We start from the raw sequence: 25271 nt of genomic DNA, 5'->3' as shown, positions 1-25271 counted from the left end.
TTCTTAAAATTATTTTTTATATGTCAAGCTTTACAGGGTTACCAAGATTCCCACACTATTTTCACAACAAAGAGTGGGTTTATATAATATTTCAGCTGCATTTTCAAAATCTTGAATCTTCTCAAGCATTCTCTCTATATACTGAAAGAGCAAAATGCTCTGAGGGAGGTTTATTATCTCTTCCATGCTGTTCCTCCGTAGTCTGACCGAAGAGCACTTGTGCAATCTAGAGGCATACATGACTGTGACTCGCATGTCAATACAACATCTTGCTTTCCTTCTGAGTGTGGAGACCTCCACCTCATCAGGAGAAACTTGCTCATGCAAAGCTTATCCTTGATACATTATCCACCGCAGGATTAGAGCAGTATTACAACATGCCCTTCCATTCCCCTACCGCAACCCCCAGCCTCCAAAGACAGACCGCTGCTTTCCCTCTCCTTAAAAGGCATTAGCTAGATGCTTTGCCTCATCATGGGCTTACTAACCGCTGTGTTTTATCTTATTAAGGGAAGAAGACGAGAAGGATTGATAAAGAGGCCTTCCAGAAACATGCATCTCACTTGTGAAACTGATTTAACAGGAACTGTGGTGTCTGTAGGAGTGATATGGATTCCACCTGGAGTGCTTTATGATAGAATTTTTATGTGATGATAGTCAGTGAAGCACTTTGCCTGCAGAACCATGCCATTACATTACCTTTTTTTTTTTACTTTTTTTTTTTCTTGTAGGAAACTTGAAAACGAGCCCTTGAAGCCTTTTGTACATGCATAGGCAGTTTAAACGGGGATAGGTTGCCAGTTACAACCATTCCTTTGGAAGAGACATGGTGGTTGTTTTAATGAATTTGTCTTCGCAGCTTTGTGTTTGTATTGCACTCAGGTCCTTGTGTACACATTTAGAGTACTTCAGGAAGGCAGACCCTCATCATTGTTGAGGTTGACCCAGGGGGAAATAGTTTATTGATTTCTGGGGTAACATGATTAAAATGGGTTTCAGGAAGACCCCGACTTGTCAACTAGATGAGAGACTTGGGGAAATAAAGAAAGCCACAGAGGAACCGCCTATCAGATAGGAGACCACTGACCATTTATTTTCCTTTGCCATTAAAGGCGCATTGTAAGAAAGTGTAAATTTATATTAGTATTTATATACTACCAATAAATGTCTGATGTTAAAAATAAAAATGCTCTACAAATTAAATTTAGGCAAGTTTGAAATCCATATATTAAATTTGAGATTACATTAAAAATGTGTCATTAAATAATTAAATTATTATGATTACATTATGACTAAGTTATCTGTGTGTCATTTTGCCAATTAATTACAAAGAAACAGCAGGTAACACATTGAATTAAATGTAAAAGTTTACCCCAATAGTCTGTTTTATTTACAATTCTGAAGAATCATTTTTAAAAGTGTAGATGACAACAATGGCAATCTATTGGTAATAAGTTACATTTCCAATAGCAGTCGATATATAAAAAGTACTGAACTAAAATTATTAAATACTAATATTGGTTGATGTAGTACCAACATATTGTTCATCCCTACACCGAACAAAAAATTGGTGTAGTATTATTACTGGAGTATGTTTTACAAGAAAATACTATTTGAGTCTTTCTATACTTCAAAATTTCATGTTTAATTCAATGTGTCGCTTTTGTAATTATTTGCGAGATTTACTAGTAATTTCTGAGTTAAAATAGTTAGTGATTTTTTTTTTTTTTTAATTTATCGGTGTTCAGTGCAGTTTATATATCAGCTGAAATTGGGAATTTAACTTATTACCAATAGATTACCATTGTTGTCATCTACACTGTGAAAAAATATTTTTGCTGTGTTCTATACTTTTAATTTGTGCTCTGCATTTAACCCATTCAAGTGCACAAACAGCAGTGAGTAGTGAAAACACACACACACAGTGAACACACACACACACACACACACACATTTTTTATTTATTCTTTATTTGACAGGGACAATGGACAATAAAGTATTACCCCAGAATTAGCTACAGAGCTAAATTTCATCTGCTGTCCCTGGGCAGGAGTACAACAAATTATCAATAACATACAAATTGAACACGGTAAAATACAAGAAGTATAAAAACATATCCAAAAGTCATTACCTTGTATAATCAATGATCACAAACCTGACTTGCCTTTAAAAATATTTTCAAATGTAATTTAAACTGCACAAAGTTTGTACACTGTCTAATATCAGTTGGTAAACTATTCCAATTGTTAACAGCTTTTACAGAAAAAGCTGATCGTCCAAAATCAGTTTTTCTAAAATGCGCTTCACAGTCACCTCTTAACGAGGCTCTTGTCTGTCTTATGCTGTCATTGCGCAATGAAACAAACATCTTTAAAGGTGGAGGTCCAAGATCATTCACAATTTTATACATTAAACTACAATCGTAAAATCTTACAAAGTTTTTAAAAGTAAAGAGATTATGTTTTTGAATTATAAGACGATGATGTCTGTCAGGTTTCTTAGCAAACACTTTTATAGCACGTTTGTATAAACTATGTAAAGGTCTAAGAGTAGATTTTCCTGCTTGGGACCATGAAGTGGTACAGTAAGAGAAGTGAGGAAAGATTAAAGAGTGCAGAAAGATTCTTACAGCTTCTGCTGAAAGTTGACTCCATATAAGTTATAAGTTGGGGTGTAACTGTACAAACTATTTTTTTAACATGTTTTTTAAATGTTAAGTTAGTATCTAAAATAACTCCAAGGTATTTAAAATCTGATACAATTTGTAATCTTTCACCATTTACTAATATATCTGGTATAACCTCCTCCATCTTTCTAATCTTAAAATACATACAAGCAGTTTTCTGGACGTTTAACGATAAACAACACTGATTTAACCAGTCTGAGATTTTGGCCATAACAGCAGATAGTTTTTGTGATACCTGTTCGTTTGTTTTAGCATGTACATAAATCACAGTATCGTCTGCATACATTTGAATAAATGCATCAGAACAAACATATGGAAGATCATTCAGGTACAAACTAAAAAGTAGAGGTCCTAGTATGGACACCTGAGGTACCCCTGTTAAACAGTGCCTTGTTGAAGATATACATGTTTTAATCCGGGTGCATTGTTTCCTTGATGTAAGATAAGACTCAATCCATTTCATTTCATTAACTCATTAAATGTATAAAAACTAGGTCGCTTTATTTTAGTTCTAAGAATGGCTCCTGCCACGCCTTGTCTTAGGAACGCCATCTTCTTTATATTGTGGGGTATAAAACAGTTTCCTGCAGAGTTCAGCTCCAACTGAACAGCAGATGGATTGTCAGCAGATGGAAGCATAAAGTGCTCCAAAATCTCTTGAAAGATGGCTGCATTGACTTTGGACTTCACATCTGGAGCTGTGGGCAGACATTTTTGCTGGTCATTCACTCCCCTCACCTACAATCCCTGCCAGTACCGAGATTTGAACCTGTGTTTTTTGGGTTACAAATCTGACCCTCTAACCATTAGGTGCAATATACATACACACATACACAGTATATACATAAAGTGTGTAATATGTTTGTTTTTTTTGGAGCCACTATGCAGTATAAAGCTTGCAAAACTATAAATAATAATATAATAAATAAAACTATAAAAAATAATACTTTAAATCTAAAGTCAAGACAATTTGACAAGTTAACTTGCCTGTTTTGACACCCCAACCAGGATATCTCAGCAAAAGATGTTTGTTCAATTGATATATGTTTGCACAAGATTTTTGGTGGGGCAGCTAATCAGGAAGAATGATCACATGCTCAGTGATTGCAGAGAGTACCATCTGTGAATAGGGCATCCAGAAAGAGTGTGAGCTCTCTCGACCTCTCTCTCCCTCTCAGGTTGAGTTATGTGAACCATATGGCACACTAAGCTTCACCCAAACCCCACCGAGCACTTTAACGCACTTAGATTTGTTAATTTCATTTTGAAGATGAACATGGCTTTGAGTGGATGGCTTTCTCAACAGCTATGTTAAACATGATATATTTTCGTCTCCGCACACTTGTAGATTGTATAATGAATGCCTACAGTAAATTGTATCCTGTATGTTGCTGCTTCTATAATCTTGCGTCTGGAAACAATTTAAACGCTATTAAAGTGTCAAGGGTAATGGGGAATTGCATATAAACAGGCAATCGGGACAATGGGTATTTTATTAGAATGACATATGGTGTTAGAGTTCATGGAGCATTGCACATCAGATAAACGATAATTATGACATGTTTGAAAAAGTTTAAAAGGAGGTACTTGGAAGTAGACCAAATGAACTGTGGGGCTCTAGAGCAAATCAACCTGATAAATAATTAAAATTGACCTTACTTAAAATTAGGAAATTGACCTTATTTAAAATGAATAGCCTACTTAGGAGAGCATTTTCTACCACTCCACAGGACACCATTAATCAGTGTTGTTTGATTTCAGTGACATGATCAGTGGCAACTAGAGCATGTCAAACAAGCAAATTCATGCTAACTTCTTTTCTTTTTTCTTTTTTCCATCAGCAGTTGTTTTACTCTTGAGAGTGGATTTTAAATAGATCAGGGAAGCATTGGCATTGAAAAGTTATAAAGTAAAGAAATGCATGAAAATGTGTAAAATTATAAGGGCTGTCAAACTATTAAAAATATTTAAAGTAGATGATTTTCCAAATAATTGTTGCATTACAGTAAATTCTATGAAAAAGTGGCTTTAAAAGTAATATTGTTTGCTGTTATCTAAAATTATTACATTATTACATTACACAAATTAGTTATTTTAATTTAACAATAAAATGTTTAATAAACTAAACAAATTAAATTGAAGGCCATATTTCAGCATATTTCGACCTTCTTTTCTCAAAAATTCTCAAAATATTTTCTAAAAACTTATGCATACATGCTGCTTATGATTGCAGCACAGTTTGTGACCCCAGAGGGTTAAAATGCATCTGTTGCACAACATATCATGAAATAGATGCAAAAAGCATTTCAAATGTAGTGAAAATTTCTAATTGCTGCTTGTTTAGATTATAAAAGTAGCATAATTTGGTGGTTTTGTAGGTCTGGAAAGAGTTCAGTTCAGTAATCATTGCACGCTGGATTAGCGTGCAGTCAGCAGGTGACCATCTTTATTCGGTCTGGTGAACTGGGCTCGTCCTGCCCCTGACCTACATGCTGTACAGCGGTCTTTATGCCTCAGCTAAATGCTGGCGCATATATCATCTTGATATGGTGGAGGGAATTGATCAATGCCCAGGTGAGCTCATTATGTAGGCTGTCAGCATTGCCTGAAGGTTAGAGGGGGGTTATTTCCCATAGAGAAATGCACCTGTTCTTCACTCTTCTGTGCCCCTAACTGTTTTGCGGTTTTTGCAGTTTGGGCATTTTCCGCTTTGTAGCTGTACAGTTATAATTATGGGGAAATGTTAAATTGACTATACTCAGACAAGGTTTGGACATATTTTTGGACATATTACTATAGAGAGAGTAAAAATCAAGAATGTTTTCTACACTAATAGTTGACAAAAGCCACTTCCGTTAACATTTTAAATTGATGATGCAGATGAATCATTCAATCAGAGTTAATTCATTTGAACAGACACTGAACATTAAAATAAATCTATCTTGTTAAACCTTACCAAATCTCCCTCTCTCTCTCTCTCTCTCTCTCTCTCTATATATATATATATATATAGACACACAGTGTTGACAATTATATGGCCAGCAAATCATAATGTATATATATATATATATATATATATATATATATATATATATATATATATATATATATAATATCATGTCATATATTGCAGTAGAATATTGTGAGGGGACACATGAGACTTCCTAGCTCCCAAAACTTCTTTATTTAAAACATTCAAATCAAAGGGCCTGTTTACACTTCACTTCATGCATTTTCTCTGATCGGATTTTCTCTAATCCCGATTTCATGTAATCATTTATCTGATCGTGAAAGGACCAGGTTCAATTGCCTGTTTTTAGCCTGCATTTACAACCTTAAATCTGATCCCTCAAACCACTTCAGGAGGTGGTCTGAGATGTAATCCAGATGAAACTGGACAAGTGTAAATGCATCTGGTTGTTGAAACCACGTATGCAAATTTTGAGTGAGCTCACTGGCTGCTAATGTAAACAAACAAACAAAGTTCCCATGTGCTTGCCATATTTGAATGAGGAAGGATGTGATTCTGTGTGAATAGGACTGTTTTTAAAACATAATGCAATTAAATGAATTCTGATAACTTGGAATGGCAAACACAATCATGTGGACTACTTTTTTATTGGAGCTTGACATTTACAATGACCATTTTCTCATTCCTGTATTACGAATGAAAATGTCTGGAGAGACATGGAGGTGAGTAAAATACTAGATTGTTTTATTATTATTATTATTATTATTATTATTATTATTATTATTATTATTATTATTATTATTATATTGAGGGGCCAAAAAGTTCATATCAGCAAATGCAATGTTTTTCCCCTTACTATTCAACATTGAATATGGTGTCTGCTACAATGCATTGAGACAGTAGATCCTTGTGTCAGTAATGTTTATTTCTGTGTATTTATATTCCTTTCTGCAGGTAATAATAGTGATTGTATTTTTTGTACGTTTATGATATGTGCATGCTGCTAAAACTCTGAAAGCAGCAGCAGCACTAGTAGACATATTTAGAAGAATTATTTTTGTTGTTGTGAGTGCCTAAGTATGTCAGTGTGCACAAACTGTATTGTAAGAGCATTATGCTTTATTTGTATATGTTTGCTTTTCATTGGTCTTGTATCAAGTAAAACCATTTTTAAATAATTATTGTTACTCCTAGTACAGATATGCCGCAGGACAAAATATTGTTTTGTTTCACTCCTTTTCATAAGTTAGTTTATTCAGTCATATATAGTTGATTCAATTACCAAGCAACCAAGCAACAAAACAAACAACATACTGTAAGTGGGTGTAGAACATGATTATGACAGATCAAACAACCTCAACTGATTCCTCCATAGTGGAAAAGCGAGAGAACAGTTTCTGACTGAGAACAGTGAATGAAATCGAGGAGCTGAGGAAAAGAAAAAGAAAGAATTGATGTGATCCATTAGGCAGTGCACTAAACAATGTCAGGTTTGTTCGGCCTGGTTGCGTGAAGACTAAGCTTGGTGGAACTGGCAGCTTGCCCTCCAGTTCGCTGTCTATACTCCCGCCCGTCACTCTATTCTAACCCTGTTGCTTTCAGGAAAGAAGCATTCCTATGAAGTTCATCAGCCGTCTTTCTGTTTGTGCGGCCATAATGGCAGCTTCATCCTTCGAGCACTTAAAAAGGACACATTGGGGACTGGAAGGGCCCCGTCAGTTCAGCACCGGCACAGTGGCGCTTTGAGTGTTCTCTCTGTCTGGCAATCTGCTCACGCTATCAAACAACCCTCTCTTCCTGCCAAAACCTGTCTCTGCCCCTCCTTCAACCATTATAGGGGAGCATTTAAAGGGTCTTGTTCACATTACCGCCCAAGTTCAGATGAATAGGCTCTTTACAGAACATCTTAGCATCAATAATACATGTATATGTTATATTTGTTCACTGTGCCTATAAAGACAAACATAAATGTTATTGCGCCTACTTAGTATTTAACTCATTTAACTCAATACTTAGTAATCAACCAGCTATGAGGTGAATCAAAAATATTACAAATTTGATTTGAAGCAAAAAAATAAAAAAATAATTGAAAATTGAAAATTAGACTACATAACAAAGGTACAAGACTTTGGGCCCTATTTTAACGATCTAAATGCAAAGTGTAAAGCGCATGGCGCAGGTGCACTCAGGGCGTGTCAAAATCCACTTTTGCTATTTTAACGATGGAAAAACGGTCCATGCACCAGGGCGCATTTTTGTAATGGGTTGTCCCTGTTCTCTTAATGAGCAATGGGCCTAACGTTCAATACACCAATCAGAGTCTCATCTCCCATTCGAGCGAGATGCACTCGCGCCATGGCGGATCGCTATTTACATGGTGGGATTTGTTGGCGGAAAAGCTGAACGCTTCTCAAGCGAAGAAACCAGAGGCACATTTTCTACCAACGTGCTCTTTAAATAACAAAAAAATATTGCGCCATTGAATTTAGACCAGGTTTGAGTTGGTCTATGATGCAGTCTATTTTCAGCTCCTTAAAATAGCAATGCACCAGCAATGCGCCTGAACACACCTCTTTTTTAGACCAGCACGCCCATGGGTGCACAAATGGGTGCAAATGCATTTGCTAATTAAATGACGTGGCGCTGGATGGGAAAATGCAAACGGTGCCGGATTGCAACTAGGAAACACACTTGCCTTGCGTCGCATTGCGCCGGGGTGTATGATAGGGCCCTTTGTCTTTAATGTCTTAATGTACTGTATTTAATGAGGAAAGGAACAACAATCCCATGAAGCATTGCAAATGGTTAAATATAAAACTATTTGCAATACTTCATCAGATTGGGTGTTCCCTAAAATAATTAAAATAATGCAAACATAGGGCTTCAACAAAAACCTATAATGAAAACACTGCTGCAGATCTGTCATTAAGGTTTAAAGGTATGTTATGGTCAAATGTATTTCCCTATGGAGAAAAGGAACCCGACTATTGAAATCTATTGGTCAAAATTTTTGTCAGCCTATTGGTAGAGATTTTTGCAGAATCATGGGTAATGTAGTTCTTCGCCATGACATTTCACCATTAAACATGTTAAATAGGAAAGGGGAAATGGTTTTGGCTTAACGAAAACACACTTAAGTGATTAATTATCCTGTCTGAAAGCAGATAAAAAATAACTGTCAGACACTGAGCAAGGATTTTACATGTAAAAATATTTGGAAGTCCTTCATGCATTCCAGATGATCTAGTGGCTTGTAATGGGTAAGAGTCACAGATAATGAAATTAATTGTACATGTCAATGGCAAGCACATGAAAGAATCCATTTTAATTTAATTTTAATTAGGAGTGTTTATAGCGCCTGTACGTTTAATGATGTTTCCTGTAATTGATGGCACATTGTATGATCTCACCTCACACGGAGAGCACCTGACACACAGAGAGCATCATTTCCTGGAGACCTGAAAGATTAATTATACCTTTACCTATATGGGCACTCTTCCATTTTACAGACATGTCAGCGGCACCTACATCAGCATAATTCAAGCAAACATGTCAAGCCTTTCTGATTTCATCCTCTCCCCACACTCATTCACCCATTTCCACATCATGCATCACTGTGAGCCAGTTTCACCTCAGCATTGCAGAATGGGGTGGGGCTTTTTTGTTTAGATTGTGTGACCATGTCCTGCCCTGTGCTATTTGCTCTGTTGGCAAATCACATGATCCCCAGAGATCTAATCCTATTTGTGAGGTAGAAATGAACTGTTGCTGTCCAGTGGCATATGTCAATCAAGTGGAAGAGATGGAGGTTTATCATCATATTTTGGTTCATGGTGATCTTGCATCCCCCAATGTTACAGAATTAAGCAATGTGATTTATGACAGTGTTCCTCAAATCTTTCCCTGGACAGCCAATGCACTGCAGAGTTTAGCTCCAACCCTGATCAAACTCACCTACCTTTTCTCAGATTTGATCATGCATAGTTTTCTGAAAGCATTGTGTATGGTAGTGTTTGGTAAGGAAACCATCACTTTTGCTGTTTTTCATGCTTAGGATTTGATATCTTAGGGTAACTTAGGGTTCAAATTTGAAGAGATTTTCTTTTCTACTTACCCTGACCAATGAGAAAATGAGCGAAACCCATATCTGTAGACCAGTATATCATTTGATATCACCATATTCATTTGATCACACAGTGCTACCTACAGTGGCAGCACGCTAGCAAATGCAAATGCCCAGAACATCATGATGGCTACTCTTGTACCACCAAGCACTGCTCACACTGTCTTCATAAAATGTAAAACATGTCTAATCTAATAGTTTTCTAAAAAATATATATAGTCATCTGAAAAATGTGTATTGCAGTTTTTTCCTTTTTAATATAAAATGATACTGAAACTCCAAATTAACCCCATTTAGCCGTAGTGACAGTGCTACTAAAGGAAAAACACGAATCTTGACATCCATGGAACAAAACATAGACAAGTCTCCCCATGCATGAGTGCTTTAAATGCAACTTAAATACAACTTCTTCAATCCTTCAATTCCACTCTCTTTCATTCTCTCTCACTCATTCATTCTCTCTCTCTCTGTGTCTGTCCTACTTTGTATAGTCCATGTGAAAAGCACTCAGATCTGGCTTTGTGGGAGTGATTGTCACTCGTTTAATGAGCTTCTTTGCCAGGCGAGAGGCTTTGGCAACATATGTCTCCCCAGTGCCTCTCTCGCTCCGCACCATTCTGCGCGCTAGTGGCGGGGCTTCTCTCCTGCGTCTACTGTGGTAGACGTTTCTTTGGATTTCCTCAGCACTCTCTGTTTTTCACGCCTGTGGGATTAGACTGAGCAGCAGAAGAAGGTCTTTTTTGAGGACGAGAGGACAAGAATGCAGCAGATTTCTGTGAGTATTTAGGCTTCTGTTTAATGAGTTTGTATGAGCTTGAAATAAAAGCAAGCCAGTAGAGGGAATTACTACTGTAGTATTATGTGCAGTGACCCCCACACGTGTGTTACAGAGAGCCTTTGTAGGGACAGTGAAAGAGTGTGTGATCTGCAAAATGATTTTCTTTTTATTCAGTGCTTAAATATGATTTAATATGAATTGCTATCTTTTTTTATTTTTGCACTTTTATAATTTTATTTTTCTTTCATGTTTTTTGTGACTATTAATTTTTATTTTACGCTCATATTAATGTTTTGGCTCATTAGTTCTCATGTTCTGTTCTGTTGTCATTTTCATTGGTGGAAAAACATCTGATTTTGACCCCCAGATTTTTTATTCAAATAGAATTTGAAAAGTGCATTTCTGAAAGTGCATGTCGACTTCAGTAACATCTGCCTGCTGGATTTTGATTTGGTCCAAAAAAAACATTGTTTTTTTATTATTTAAATTATTATTTTGAGGAAAAACAATTGTTTAATTACAAATTAATACTTTTAATAAATAATGATAATATATAATTAAAGCCAGTCTTAACAGAACATGAGTGTTCAACCTTTTTTTTCTTGATTATTTTTATGCATTTTTCTTTTATTATTATTATTATTATTATTATTATTATTATTATTATTATGTTGGTTATTTAGTATGAAAGAGCATGCGGCAATGGTTTACTTGCTCTGTAACTTGATTCTTTAATCTTGGTGATTTTCTGTATGGATCTTAATAAGCATCTCCATTAGGTCATAAACCAGCAAGCACATCTATGAGTTTATATATGTCCAATAAGCAACCTTTATTCATTTTTTTTTATTCATTCTAAATTTTAATATTTCTAAATGGTTTAAACTGCTCTGGAAATATCCCTTTACAACTTTTTGTTGTGTTCTGTTTCGTAACACATTAATAAAAAGGCCAGTGGTTTATCTTAGCATTGAAATGGTAAAGCAATCCAGATTGTTTTAGTGCTTCCGACAGAACTGTCAAATAGCTTATTTAAAACAAGATTATCCAGATGTTACGGAACAAGTTATAACATTTTCTACATTAATAGCTCGTATGAATCACCTTCTACACACCACAAAAGTCAATAGACACAGGTGTGCCATTGTTTGGAAAATATACAGAGGGGAATTAGTGGTATTTACTCTATGACAAACACTAGTTATTTTGTTGCCTTAGGAATAAAAAATTCTGCCTACCAGACGAAAAAGTAAATTAGCTTTAGATTTGTCAGGGGAAGGATATAATCTTGGGCACAAGTTCCATTTATCTTGTCTGGCTACAAACAAGTTTCAGCCTGGGAGACTGCCAACATCCGTCAGATCTGAATGAATGTAGCCAGGGCTCTTGCTGTGTCAGTTCCCACAAAATAACACTCCTGCCCCCCTGGTGTGCCTGTTTCTGGCCACTCAACATGAATAGCAGCCTAATATGATCACTGTCCAGGGCACGTAGACTTCCACTCATCTCAAAGACTTCAAAGAAAGAAGGTAATGGAAAAAAATATATATTATAAAAGCTGAGACACTCAAGGGAATTTCTCACTCACTCCTTCTCACATGTACTTGAAATGGCACATATAAGGACATGTTTACGCTCTTTCTATCTCTCTCTCTATCCTTCCCCTCCTCCCTACTTGACAGCACATCTGTGATTGCTGAGCATTTGAACAATCTCTTTGACCTTAGCCGTGTGGACAATTTCTTTCTTTCTCGCTCTCAATTTTGGCTCTTTATAGATTTGCGCCCAACAACACATCCGTAGAACATTGCATTCTGGTCATGAACTTATTTTTAAACAGCTGAAATTGTGAAATATTGACCAGAAGTGCAAGACGCAAGATGGTTTTCAATGAAAATGCCTTTCACGAGCAACCGTGTTTGTTTCTTTTTCAAGTCAAGTCAGCTTTATTTATATAGCACTTTTAACAATAAAGATTGCAACTGAACAGCATTAAATATGAAAATAGTGTGTCAATAATGCAAAAAGACAGGTCATCATTGAATTCAGTGATTTCATCATCCAGCTCAGTTCAGTTTAAATAGTATCTGTGCAATCAAGTCGATGAAATCACTGGAAATTAAGTGTCTCAGAGGCGACAGCGGCAAGGAACCAAAACTCCATCGGTGACAGAATGGAGAAAAAACCTTGGGAGAAACCAGGCTTAGTTGGGGGCCAGTTCTCCTTTGGCCAGACGAAACCAGCAGTTTTTCATTTGTTTTGCAGCAGACAGAAGCAAGTGCCAATCTGTATGTGTTTTGGGTTGATAGTAAAACCAAAGATGTTAGAACATGAATAAAACAGTAAAGCTTGTACTTTCTCCTGAGTCATTATATATTTAGAGCTGTAAACAGTTGGCAGTTGGACTTGAGTTGATGGTGTAAATGTATCATAATTTGGATACAACAGAGACTTGTGAAGGCAGAAAGAGGGAATCTGATCCAGGAGAGTAGTTCGGAGGACTTTGATTCATCTAAGTGACTCTAGAATCTGTTTACAAAAAAAAAAAAAAAACACTGAAACTGTTAATTAATTTTAAAATTAAAAAGTTAATCATTGTGCCTTGTGAGTCTTTTAGGTATTATGAGTCATGTCAATACATCATTTACTCAACTGAAAAAATGTACTTGCATACTTGATCTTGAACGAACAACATACCCTACAGATCCTTTGTTCAGTTTGTTCACAAACAACATCATTCAAATAGTCCACAAACAAGGTTTATTCTCATTCAGTCTCATTCAGTGACTCTCTGAGTCTTGTTTATTGAAGGGCTGTGTTCGTTTTATTGTTCCGACCAATGAAATGATCCTCCATAACCCAGTCTTTAAAAACAGGAAAGCAATCACGTTTCAAAGTTTCAGTGTACATTCATTTGTTCACTTGTTTAAAAGATTTATTCAAAAACACGGATTTGTTCAGATTCAGTAGACCATCAACTTATTAGAAATTGTTAATAGAACAGATACATATTATTTAGACCATTCATTTTAAAAAGCATACATGTAAAATTAAAACAATATGGACTATAAATCTATAACATCTGTCCTTTGGTTACTCACCACTTGTGTATTTTTGTCCTGACAAGAACATTTATGAGAGGAAGTGAGACCATTTCCACTAGGGAACCAACTACATACAATCAAGAAAAGCATGTAACAGGTTGATGATCAGGAACTGCTCTTGGTTTGATGGCACTTTTAAAATAAATTGCACTGTTGACCAGGGACATGTTAATCTCTGTCAAAGCACTTCACAGGGGTCACAAGTTCATCCGTCATTTGTCAATTGGGTACTTAAGGCTAGGAGCTATTTTCATTGATTATAGTTCTCTCACTCTTACTTTCGTTTCACTCTTCTTCCTCTCTCGACGCTTCATAATCCATCTGTACGTCTCAGTCAGTAAACCTGCTTGTCATTCTACGTTATACTCCTCCATTCTCCCACTCCAACAAAAAACAATCTCTCCACTTCTCCATACGGCAAGTTCATGATCCACACCCACACCATCTTTCGCCCACATCCATCTATGTTCCGTCTCCTTCATTCACTCCCACATCCTTCTCCCATCCACTGTCAGTGACAGAGACAGTTTATGACTTCTGCATCCCACTATCCTATTCCAAAGCTGTCTTCTACCTGCCCACATCTTTTTCTATTCTTGCCCAAATGCATGCTTTCTACCTCTAAGTGCAAAGCATCCCTACATACCCCACTTGTCCTCTTGTCCTATCCCATGCCCCCCTCAAAGTCTCGTTCAGGCTGCTGTATTATTGATGGGCTGGAAATTGAACCATTCAGTCTCTGGCATTCATGTTAAAAAGCAGAGTCAAATCTCAGTTAGCCATAGTTATTATTTAATATTAGAGTCATGTCTCTGCTTTGCCCGAACATAAGTTTTAATAATATATATGCTGTGTAGCTGGTGAATGTTGAAGTTGGTATTTTATGCATTATTTATGCAGATTTTTAACAGTTGCAGTGGCCATGATGAAGGGCTTGAACAGGCAAGTTCTCATTTGCAGATGTTTTAAGGTTAATAGATATTGTATTGTTAGGGTGATAAGGGTGCTCATTAAAGTCACAGATTATTTTTTATATTTATCTTTGATTGAGAGAGTGGTGAGATTAAAATGTTAGTTTTCTGCTTCTCTAAGAAAAAGACCCAAGTGAACTCATCTCTCATTTCTCATCTGAGAAATCTCAACAATGTTTTAAACTGAGCTCAGAATAAAAACAAACATCACATTATTCCAAGGTCAAGTTATCTTTGCTTTAAATACAACATTTATTTTATAGCTCTATACTCTTATTTGGGCCTATTTTTACTTTAGCAGAAACATCTGAGACAAAGCTGATGCATAAATGAAACTTAATTGAAGTTATCTGAGCTTTAAAAGAGAACGCTTTGAACTATAACAAATTTTTCGGTCTCTTGGTGTGTAGAATTTTTATTATCATTATTTCACTTTAGCTTTTTTGTAGAAACCATGATATACTTTTTTTTTCAGGATTATCTGATAAATTAAAAAAAAAAAATAATAATAATAATTTATTTGAGTTTCTTGAGCACCAAATCAGCATATTCTATTGATTTCTGAAGGGTCTTGTGAAACTGCAGCCTGGAGTAATGGCTTCTGAAAATCAAGGAATAAATTCATATATTTTTAAATGTTTTAAAATAGAAAAACAAAAACAAATCACGCATACATGTAATGTGTGCTTTCATATAATATGTTGCTGCTTCTGAAAATATGTAGTCTAAATGTAGCATCTTTGTCCATTTTAGTTTTTTGTCCACACTGTAATCGAGCCAAACGAGAGATTAAAGTGACTAAATGGATTAAACACTCTAATTAAAGCACAAATTGAGGATAAATATGCTAATTGCTCTTTTGTGTGAGTAATCTCACCAATTTCTTAAATTTGCTGGAGAAATTAAACCAGAATTGGGGTCTTATCCACAGTTTTGAGAAGGATATACAGCCACCAAGACCCTTCAGGCAGCAGAATATATTAATCCAGTTTGACAAGACAGGAATGAAGCTAATCCCATTACTGGCCTTCATAGTGTGCACACAAAGTTTTCACACTCAATGGCACTTAAATGCTAAGCATGTGCTGAATAGCAGATATATGTCTACTTATTGACAATGCAGTGAGACCATTTGAAGTAGAAATACTGTAAACAGGCAGCTTTGCTAGCATTTCCTTGCCCACTGTTAAGAGTGCCGCAATGCACTCTTAAACGGATAGTTCACCCCAAAATATCCAAGTTAAACTGTTTTGAAAAAGTTAATAATAAGCAGGTGAATTGGTAATAGGTCAGGGTATAATAATTGGGTTTATATGGAGCATCCTGTCTTTGCCAACAAAGCCAGATCATGGCTCACCACTTTGTGCCAATTTTTTTGATTCAGGAAATCCAGAGAAATATCAGACTGTGTAGGGTAAGACAGGACACCTCGGTTATATATGTGTGACCTTTGAGCCCTAAGATGGCATTGTATGAGAAATTGTCATGCCACTGGGTGAAATATAGCCAAATGGGCTCAAGAGTACCATGGAAAACAGGCTGCAGCTGCATCAAGAAATACAAAAAGTTGATTTGACACCATGGTAAACATGCCTCTGTCTCAACTTTTTTGGAGTGTGTTTATAGCCATCAAAATCTAAATTTGTTTATATTTACAAATTAAGTTGGCCAGTGAAAACATTGGATATTTTTCATATGTACTTTAGTCAGTTAAATAAAGGTTAAATAGAATGAACAAATAACATATTTTAGATTTTCTGGCATTTCACAAAATATCCCAACTTTTTTAGAGTTGGGTCTGTAGATGTTGTTTTTATCTGAAAATTGGCAATACTTTGCAATAAATATCCAATACTGATGTTGACATTTTAAAAACACTGATATCAGTTAATAACCAGCATGTGTCGATGAATTTTGTATCCATACATGTAAGCATCAAAAGCATTTCTGCTGGTTTTTTATTCAAATACAGCCAGTAATAATCAGATAAATGGTGATCCTCTGGCACTGACAGATCCTGTTGTGTGAAGGATAGTTTTTCCTCATAGTGTTGAACAGCCAACTGCCTCCCTTCCACTGCCAGTTTGCTTCCTATTTTTTTAACTGTCCTGATTTACGCTTATCCTCCATGCTAAATTAGTCTTCTCGGTGGGCGAGTGGAGTGTGCGAGGGGCAGGATGCCATCAGTCAGTTGGGAAGAAAAGCTTTCTCTTGATTTCTCTCAGCCCAGATTCTACCTTCTCCTCCTCCTCTGGCTCTTACTCTAGACAGCTTTGCCCAGGCAATGCCAGGTCAGAGTTCACACAGACCTTCCCACGCTGGGCAGCTTTTACCCCTTGCCAGTATCATTAGACTGAAACGTGGGGATTAAGAGCAGGCTGTAGTTTTTAAGAAAGTTCCACTTTGTTGTTTACAGGGTAATCCTTAGGTAGGCTGTATAGGGATGAGCTTTGTTAGATTTAATGTTGCAGACTGAAATGCTTAGAGGAGCTCTCTTTGGTTGCAATGTTGTCTTATTGACATTTCCATACAAACGAGTGGATAGAGTTGATTGGTTCATGCTGATCTATTTGTAAGTGCAAGATTTATTTATAACTGAAATGCTCTTTCATAGGCCTTCAGGCAATCTAGCTTGAATATTCACATGAAGACATTGTATGACAAGAGGCTCAGTGAAGTCAACTTCGCTCTATGAGGGACCATAAGTAGAATATATCAGTAGGTGCCATTCACACAGAATTATCTTTTGTGTTGACAAAGATGTGACGCGGGCAGTGGAATAGGAAAAAAATCCAGGAAGCTGGGAGTTGAGTTGAAGTTCTATTAACCTGAGTGCCGCATTTTTAGAATGCTGTTTCATGCATGAGATACTGCAAGAGACGTGAGCGCAACCGTCAAATGCGTCCATGTTTACATAGAAAAAACTGTGGAAAAACAGCCCAATCAAATAAAAACCGGTAAAGAACTACTACTGTATGTCTGAAATTGCGTGTTTGCATCATGGTGACAGGCTGAAATCTGCTGTTCATTGTTTATACTGAACATTTATAGTTAATAATTGTTTACTGGTGTTGTACATTCAGACATTTTGAATTTGGGTTACCTTGACTTTTGATATTTTTTAATGCCTTTTCCTTGTATTATTTCTAAACATATGCATAAGACAAGTTTGTGAAGATGTAGTTGTAGTTCATGCACCCTTTTTACAAAGATATTTAACATTAACAAGTGATTTGTTTAACATTTACAAATCATGTTGACAACTTCATGTGTGGTGCACTTCAAATATACATTTCTTTAACTAGAGGGTTAATAAAGAAAAAGATGCTTGAACCATGTTGTAGATACATTTTTAAGTTGACCCTAAGGTTTTTGTTGTTGTTGTCGTTGTTGCCATATTGCCCAACCATACTGGAAAGTCTGATGCATTCTGATGAAGTGGTTTGCACTAAATGACTCTCTCTTTCACATAATTATGTAAAATCTGGTTCATTCTTGTCAATTGTTTCATACCACATGACTCTCACATAACAGGTTCATACTAAACTTTCTCACATATGTTACTACGGAAAGACTGATTCATTTGGCTGAATCATACTAAATTACTCTCTTACATATGTTGTTACTGTATGGAAAGACAAATGCATGTCAGTTAATCAGTTTGTACTGAATAACTTGTATGTTTTGATTGAAAGTCTGATGACTAAATTACTAACTCTCTCAAATATGTTGCTATAGGAAGTAATCTATGGTTGCCATGGTTGGTACTAAACGACCCTCGTCGTATTGCAATGGAATGTCTGATTAATTCTAGTGAATTGATTCATTATAAAGGACTCTCTTATATTTTGTAATGTAAAGTCATTGTAGTAAATTGTATTGATCAGATGGTTCATGAAAATGAACATAACAAAAAAATTATCTAAGTGTAGCACTTCAGGTTTCATTGTAATTCGTGCAGTAGTGAAAATTCAAGGTGCATTGTATTGGATCAGGATGGTAAACATATGCCACCTAACACATAATATCGCCAGTAAATCACATTCCAGTAAACTTAGTGCTTTACCTTTCGATTTTAATCTGGCCACTAAAGGTAGACACCATCTGCAGGAGATAGAGCAGTCTCGGGGCAAGCAGCAGAGCCTCAGGTATTGTCGTTGGCTACAAGAAATGCATCCAAATCCAACAGTCCATAGCCAAAAGCCTTTCAGTATAACAGTCAAGGGGTGTAGAAACCCATCCTTTCAGGTCATCTCAGGGGTCACCATAACCAGCAATTAATCACAAATGCTCTCCCCGGCAAAGTTAATACCATTATGAAGAAATGCAGGCATGTGGAGCAGAGTTCAAGCCGATCAAAAAATAAGAGACCCCACTGAGGAATGAAGCGAATCGACTCATCCACACAGTGGTCAATTAATCAATTACTTCTCCGCTTACTAGTGTTTGACCTCTATGTTTCCTACTGGATTTGTTAAGCAGAGGAGAAGATTAAGGGGAGGATGGGCTTCAGAAGTCTGGCTAAAAAAGGTGGTGATTGAATCAGATGGTGGGGTTAAAATAAAGGGGCAGTGAAGAGTGGTGATCTCTCATGACTGTGAGAATGATTTCACCAAGTACAACATGCTGTACTTTGATCAACATCCTTGTTGATTTTGGAACAACATTCCAATCAACCAATTAGAATTGAGATATAACTTTTCAGGCTATAACTTAGTCTGTTTTAGGCTTAAAATCAGGGTTAGGTGCTTCTACACACTTGTATATCAGCTATCATTTCCCACTGATTTTAGGAATAAATTATGGGTAAGGTTAGGTTTAGGAGGAGGGATTGGGTTTAGTCTGTATTTTTGAACAAAAATGTTGATCCAGGATCATCAAAAGATGTTGATTCAGGAGCATGTCTTACTTGGCAAAATCACGGCGTCCCTTTCATGACGGCCCCAAAGAGAACATAATAGTCCTGCCTCAACCAAAACCCTCTTGGGACTTTAATTAGACACTTGAATAAATGACCTCATAATGTCTCAACGAAAATGTAGCTCCTGAAGTGGTGGAAATGACTGATAAAGTTGTATTTTGTGAGCTTTTGGCCTCCTTTTTTTCTTTCGCTTTCTCTCTTTCTATCTGCCTGCCTCCATGATACTCTTTTGTTCTCAGAGTTAAGCGTTGATTCATTTTATTGTGAGTTTAACTGATTAAAGTCAAAAGGGAAGTGACCTAATGAGCCCGGGGCTCCAGCCTACGTGAGAACAGCTATTGAGCACCAGTGAGAGTCTGTTGCAAAGTTTGTAAAGAAATACAGTCATTGAGAAAAAATTTCCTGTGTAAATAGTCATTTAACAGATGATTTTATACAAAGCAAATTCCAGTACAGGGACAATCCCCGAAGCAAACTCCCGGAGCACAGGTACCTGGTGCACAATGGTGATAGATCATGGTTTGGTTCTTGGGGGCCTCAAACTAACAGGCACAGTAACGATTAATCTCACATTTTTTACTGTATTCATTTATTATTTAGGCTAATATTTTTTTGCTTCCATTTTTTGCACATAATATTTAATATTTAACGGTCAGTAAAATAAAATGTTATTTTTTTATACTCATTATTTAAATTTTCTTTGATCCTAATTTGCTACTGGTATGCCTATTATTCATAATATTGTTATTTTTTTGGATAAATTTCTCCACATAATCAGTGACTAATAAGCCCTTTTTTATTTTTTATTTTATTTACACCTTGCTCTGAGTTTTTGCCTTGCATACAAAGGACACTATATATTGTAAATGATCCACTATTGGTAAACCTATTATTCATCATTCATCACACATTCCCTATGCTGTGAGTTTAGCAAATATTATGGCAAACAATTTTGGTTACTTTCAGCAAAAAGTGCTTTCAGCAACATTTAACTATTTTTTTTTTCTTTTAAAATCCATTCCACAGAACCCCATAGATTTTTATACCAAAATCGAAAAATACAGATTCTGTCTGACCCTAATTATAGGTGTTGTAGACTAACAGGCACCAGATTGTAGTTTTAGAAGTGCAAGGCTGATTCCCAGTACACCATGTAAGGTGACCTCCATTAAAGTTACTCCGATCAACTGCAGCATTTTATTGCCAGCGCTGTTATGAATCTGAAGGGAAAATGGGCGTGAACTCGATTTGTCTCCAGCCAGATGTCTCGGCGCCAGATTCCAAAAGGTTAAAGCAACTACTGATCCCTTACCATACATGACATCGCAAGAGACTGTGCAAGATGACTTTAATAGCAGCAAACATGACATTTAACTCAAAGTTCATCCATTTTGGTAACAAAGCTGCATAATTCTAACTGCATATTTAAGCACATCTGCAAGCTTTGTGATTTAACAGCCGTGTGGTTCTGCTCTCTCTACTGCATTCAGCAAATCAAAATCTGTCACTGTTATAGTGCCATGAATCCATAATTTAGAATAATTTCTGCAACAGCTGCTGCACATTACCATAACTGCAGGGGGCTCCATTTCTTTTATTTTTTTTAAGGTTTAATTTTTCGTATTCAGCGTTATGAAGGGGAAACGGAGGAAAGAAATGTGCCTGCCACACATACACCGACAAACAATTTACAGAAATACAATTCATGTCTCCAGGGACTCAGTGATAGAGAGCTTTAATATGAAGATTCCGCTCGCAGGTGCAGTTCAAGTAAATACAAGTTGGAATAGACGTTGAAGCAAGTTACTCAGCAGGAGACATGCAGAATAGCAAGTCTTTGTGTCTGTGCAGGTGACAGGGTTGTTTTTATATGTGATGTTGTGGGCCAACTGTATTCATATGGTCACCCGGAAGTCTGTGTATTGTTTATACACACATGGTTGTGCATGTGTGTTGCAATGATTTCTTGTTTGCAGCTGAAATCGGGGTGCCAGTAAGATCTGTGTTGTGTTATGTGCAGGTAGTGCGACCCCAAACTGTGCTGGCGTGAGATGCACTGACTCTTGGCAAACTGCAGCATTCCCTGTCATCATCCGCTCTTATTCGAGGCTTTGGCCAGTCATGAGGTTGCTATGGAAAATCCTCCTCCTTTTGGGTGCTTGCCTTAATATGAGCATCAGGTATCAGAGTAATGCCCTGGATATTCCACTTGAAGGTACGTTGAATAAATGACTTCCTGTTCTAATATATGTATTTTCTTCTGTAGTATTCTAGTAATGTCTATTACAATGGTATGTCTATAGATTTTCAGTACTGTTTTTTTTTTACTTTAACTGTTTGCTGTGTGCAGAATCAAGCCTGTTTGAAAAAACAAAATTTACTTACTTTTTTTACTTTTTATTTAATTGCAACTTTATTTTAAAAATCGTAACTTCATATAACAGAATTGTTACTTAATTCTTTACAGATTCTACTTTGTATCTTACAGTTGCAACATTCTGTCTCAAAATTACGAAATTATCTCATGATTTCGACTGTAACTTGCTATTCCATTTGCAGCAATTACAACTTCATATCATTTCAGTTGTGACTTTATATATCACACTTGTGAGTGACTTAACTCACAAACGCAACTTCATACAACTGAGACTTCATATTCATATTATTTGTGATGTCATGTCTTATTATTACAAATTTTTTAAAAAAATCTGGCATTTTCTGGAATGCTGTTTTATATCCGACAATCGCCTTTATATATCAAATGACCACTTTATTTCTCACAATTGTCTTTATATCTAACAATTGTGGCTTCATGTCAGCTAGGACTACTTCACATCTTACAAACGTGACTGCATACAGTATATTAAAATGCTAATTTATATTCATGTCAATTGCAACTTCTACACAAAAATGAATGTGTTTTTTCAAAATTGCGACATCATATCCCACAACTGCAATTTTATATCTCAGATTTGCAAGTTCATATCGCACAAACTACATTGTTATTTCATATATAACAATTGTAACTTCATGTTCATATCAGTTGAGTCACATAGGTGACTTTATCACAATTGTGGTTAAATATCTTACAATTGCGACTTTCTTATAATTTTTACTTTAATTCTCATCATTTTGAGTTTATATCTCATAATTGTGACTTTTTGTGACTTTCACACTTCTTATTAGTGTGTATGTATATATATATATATATATATATATATATATATATATATATGTTTTTATTATTATTATTTATTTGTTATTTGTCACATCAATTGTTTTATTTTTTACTCTGAGAGGGAAGCAGGATTCCATAGTGAACACAACTAATCTGTTTGAAACTGGGAGTTTGTAATCTGTTTGTGTCCGATCTCACTCAAGCTGAGATCAGGTATAATTTATTGCTAGGACTATATAATTCACAGTTTCCATGGAAACCAAATAAAAATTTATTTTGTTGCTTTTAAATTATTCACATTATATATTTAGGGCCTGGAAGATATCTTAGGGGAACACAACAGTTCCCCTCTCTCTCTCTCTCTCTCTCTCTCTCTCTCTCTCTCTCTCTCTCTCGCTCTCTGCTGCATTAATTTAATCAATCATTGACCTGGATTTAATTGTTTGATGTCAATTAATTATTTGTTAGCAGTACAACAGAAGTAATATCTATATGGTTCTAACAAATCCCTGCACTTTTGTTTCACGGGGTTCTCTTCCTGCTGCGGTGGATTTGTTAGTTTTAGCACGCGTGAACAGTAAGTTTGTAACGCCACACCATCCATAGTACTAGAAAATTCCATCCATAGAGGCCATTATCATCCACCAACAATGAGACTTCTTTTAAAAATCATGCATAAATGTAGAGATTTGCTCTTTTGTTGGGGTCATTTACAATGGGGTGTTACTGCCTTGATACTATGGTATCAGATGGGGATACCATGGTACTTCATAATTATAATATTCAAGTCCCTTGATGGTACTTGATGGTATTTGGATACCATTGTACTACTATGGTACATCTTGTATGGTGTATATATATATATATATATATATATATATATATATATATATATATATATATATATATATATATATTACACTTTTTGTGAATTCAAATCAGTTAACTTTTTATAGACAGAAACAAATTAAACACTTGTTTCTTGTGGTTAACAGAGTAGAAACGTTAACAAGAATGTTCCCTTAAAACAAAGCATTTAGATGAATTATTATTATTATTATTATTATCATTATTATTATTATTTTGTGTATAGTGGACAACCTCCAACAACAGAGCCAGCAAACCACTTTACAATTGTCAAATTGCAACTCATACCATCACTCCATTATGATTTTGTTAATGCATATCGAATTTCACTCAAGCTGTATTAGTCATTAGTTTCTTACTGTTGTAAACTACAAACAAACTCTCACTGACATTATTTGACTGGATCATTTGCCATAACCTGATAACAACTCACTCTGGCCTAAAACACAGTCAGTTATTCAGTATCTAATTATGTTCTCCAACAAACATTTTGTTTACCTTAAATCTCGAATGCATTGATCAAAACAGTTGATCTGATTGTGGAAAAGCATTATGATTGAACCAAAGCCATTTAACATCTCAATTTGCTGCATGCTATCAGGACTGTTATGTTGCTGCATTGTTGCATGCTACCATTTTTCCTTCCATTTCATTCTACTGAGCACTTCTTCTCTGGTTGTTTTTTTATCTAGTGGAGCAGCTGCCCACAATTACAGAGCACTCACCTGCCTCTCTGATCGCCTTCCCTTTCGAAGAGAGCTTCCCTGTGAAGTGTGAGGCCACAGGAAACCCTGGACCAGAGTAAGCAACATACACTGAAATATTCTACCATTAAAATGTTTAGTGGAAGATTATATATATATATATATATATATATATATATATATATATATATATATATATATATATATATATATATATATATATATATATATATATATATATATATATATGTGTGTGTGTGTGTGTGTGTGTGTGTGTGTGTTTGAAAGACTGCATTTATTTGATAACAAATATATATTATAATATTGCGAATCTGTTTTCTATTTTTTATATATTATAAAAAAATACAGTATATTTATTTCTTAGATGGCAAAATCACCAGGGTAGATCATCTGTTACACAGCTCCTAATATTTGCTACAAAAAAACAAACAAAAAAAAAACATCAGAAACATCCCACTGGCATTTCAAAGCCTTGTCTGAGTATTTGATGTCATTTTAAATTGGAAAACCTGAATGTGGAAATCCTCTTTGCATGCTTGTGTTGTTTTCATCATATTTCAAAGGACTCACACTGAGTGGTGTAATTTCATTTAATTACTGATCATCTCTATTTTTTCAGATTCAGGTGGACAAAGAATGGTCAAGACTTTGATCCATATCAGGACCCCAGATTGATAACATTAGATGATTCCGGAACATTCATCATTCCCAATAATGGGAATGTCACAGAATTCCAGGGCAATTATCGCTGCTTTGCAACCAACAAGTTAGGAACGGCAATGTCGGAAGAGATTGAATTCATTGTTCCGAGTAAGTAATGTACAACTTTGTGCTGTATGCTCTGTCACAACGCTTTCGGAATGATTTAGAGACCTGTGTCCATTAAAAAAAAAAACACTCTGGTCCTTAGTGGGATATCCATTTTACTTGCCCGCTACAAACCCTGG

The 25271-nt window shown here is 35.8% G+C and overlaps 1 protein-coding gene across 7 annotated transcripts in view; it reads left to right on the top strand.

The window, feature by feature from the left end:
• The window catches only part of LOC132151645 (neural cell adhesion molecule L1-like protein), a 99444-nt gene that overhangs the window by 45740 nt on the left and 28433 nt on the right, over positions 1-25271 (top strand). For 4 of the 7 annotated variants that reach the window (XM_059559905.1, XM_059559907.1, XM_059559901.1 and 1 more), the window contains exons 1-5: positions 10415-10555; positions 21575-21769; positions 23292-23309; positions 24292-24400; positions 24944-25134. In XM_059559905.1, the coding sequence (XP_059415888.1) occupies positions 21676-21769; positions 23292-23309; positions 24292-24400; positions 24944-25134 (412 nt within the window). In that variant the 5' untranslated portion in view covers positions 10415-10555; positions 21575-21675. Of the gene's footprint in view, positions 1-10414; positions 10556-21574; positions 21770-23291; positions 23310-24291; positions 24401-24943; positions 25135-25271 lie in introns of those variants that run through there. The other 3 variants (XM_059559906.1, XM_059559904.1, XM_059559903.1) reach the window with 2 other exon arrangements.

The sequence above is a fragment of the Carassius carassius genome, chromosome 10 (assembly GCF_963082965.1).
Source record: "Carassius carassius chromosome 10, fCarCar2.1, whole genome shotgun sequence".
Classification (NCBI taxonomy): domain Eukaryota; kingdom Metazoa; phylum Chordata; class Actinopteri; order Cypriniformes; family Cyprinidae; genus Carassius; species Carassius carassius.
Note: the sequence above shows the minus strand (reverse complement) of the source record. Positions and strands in the feature narration are given on the sequence as shown.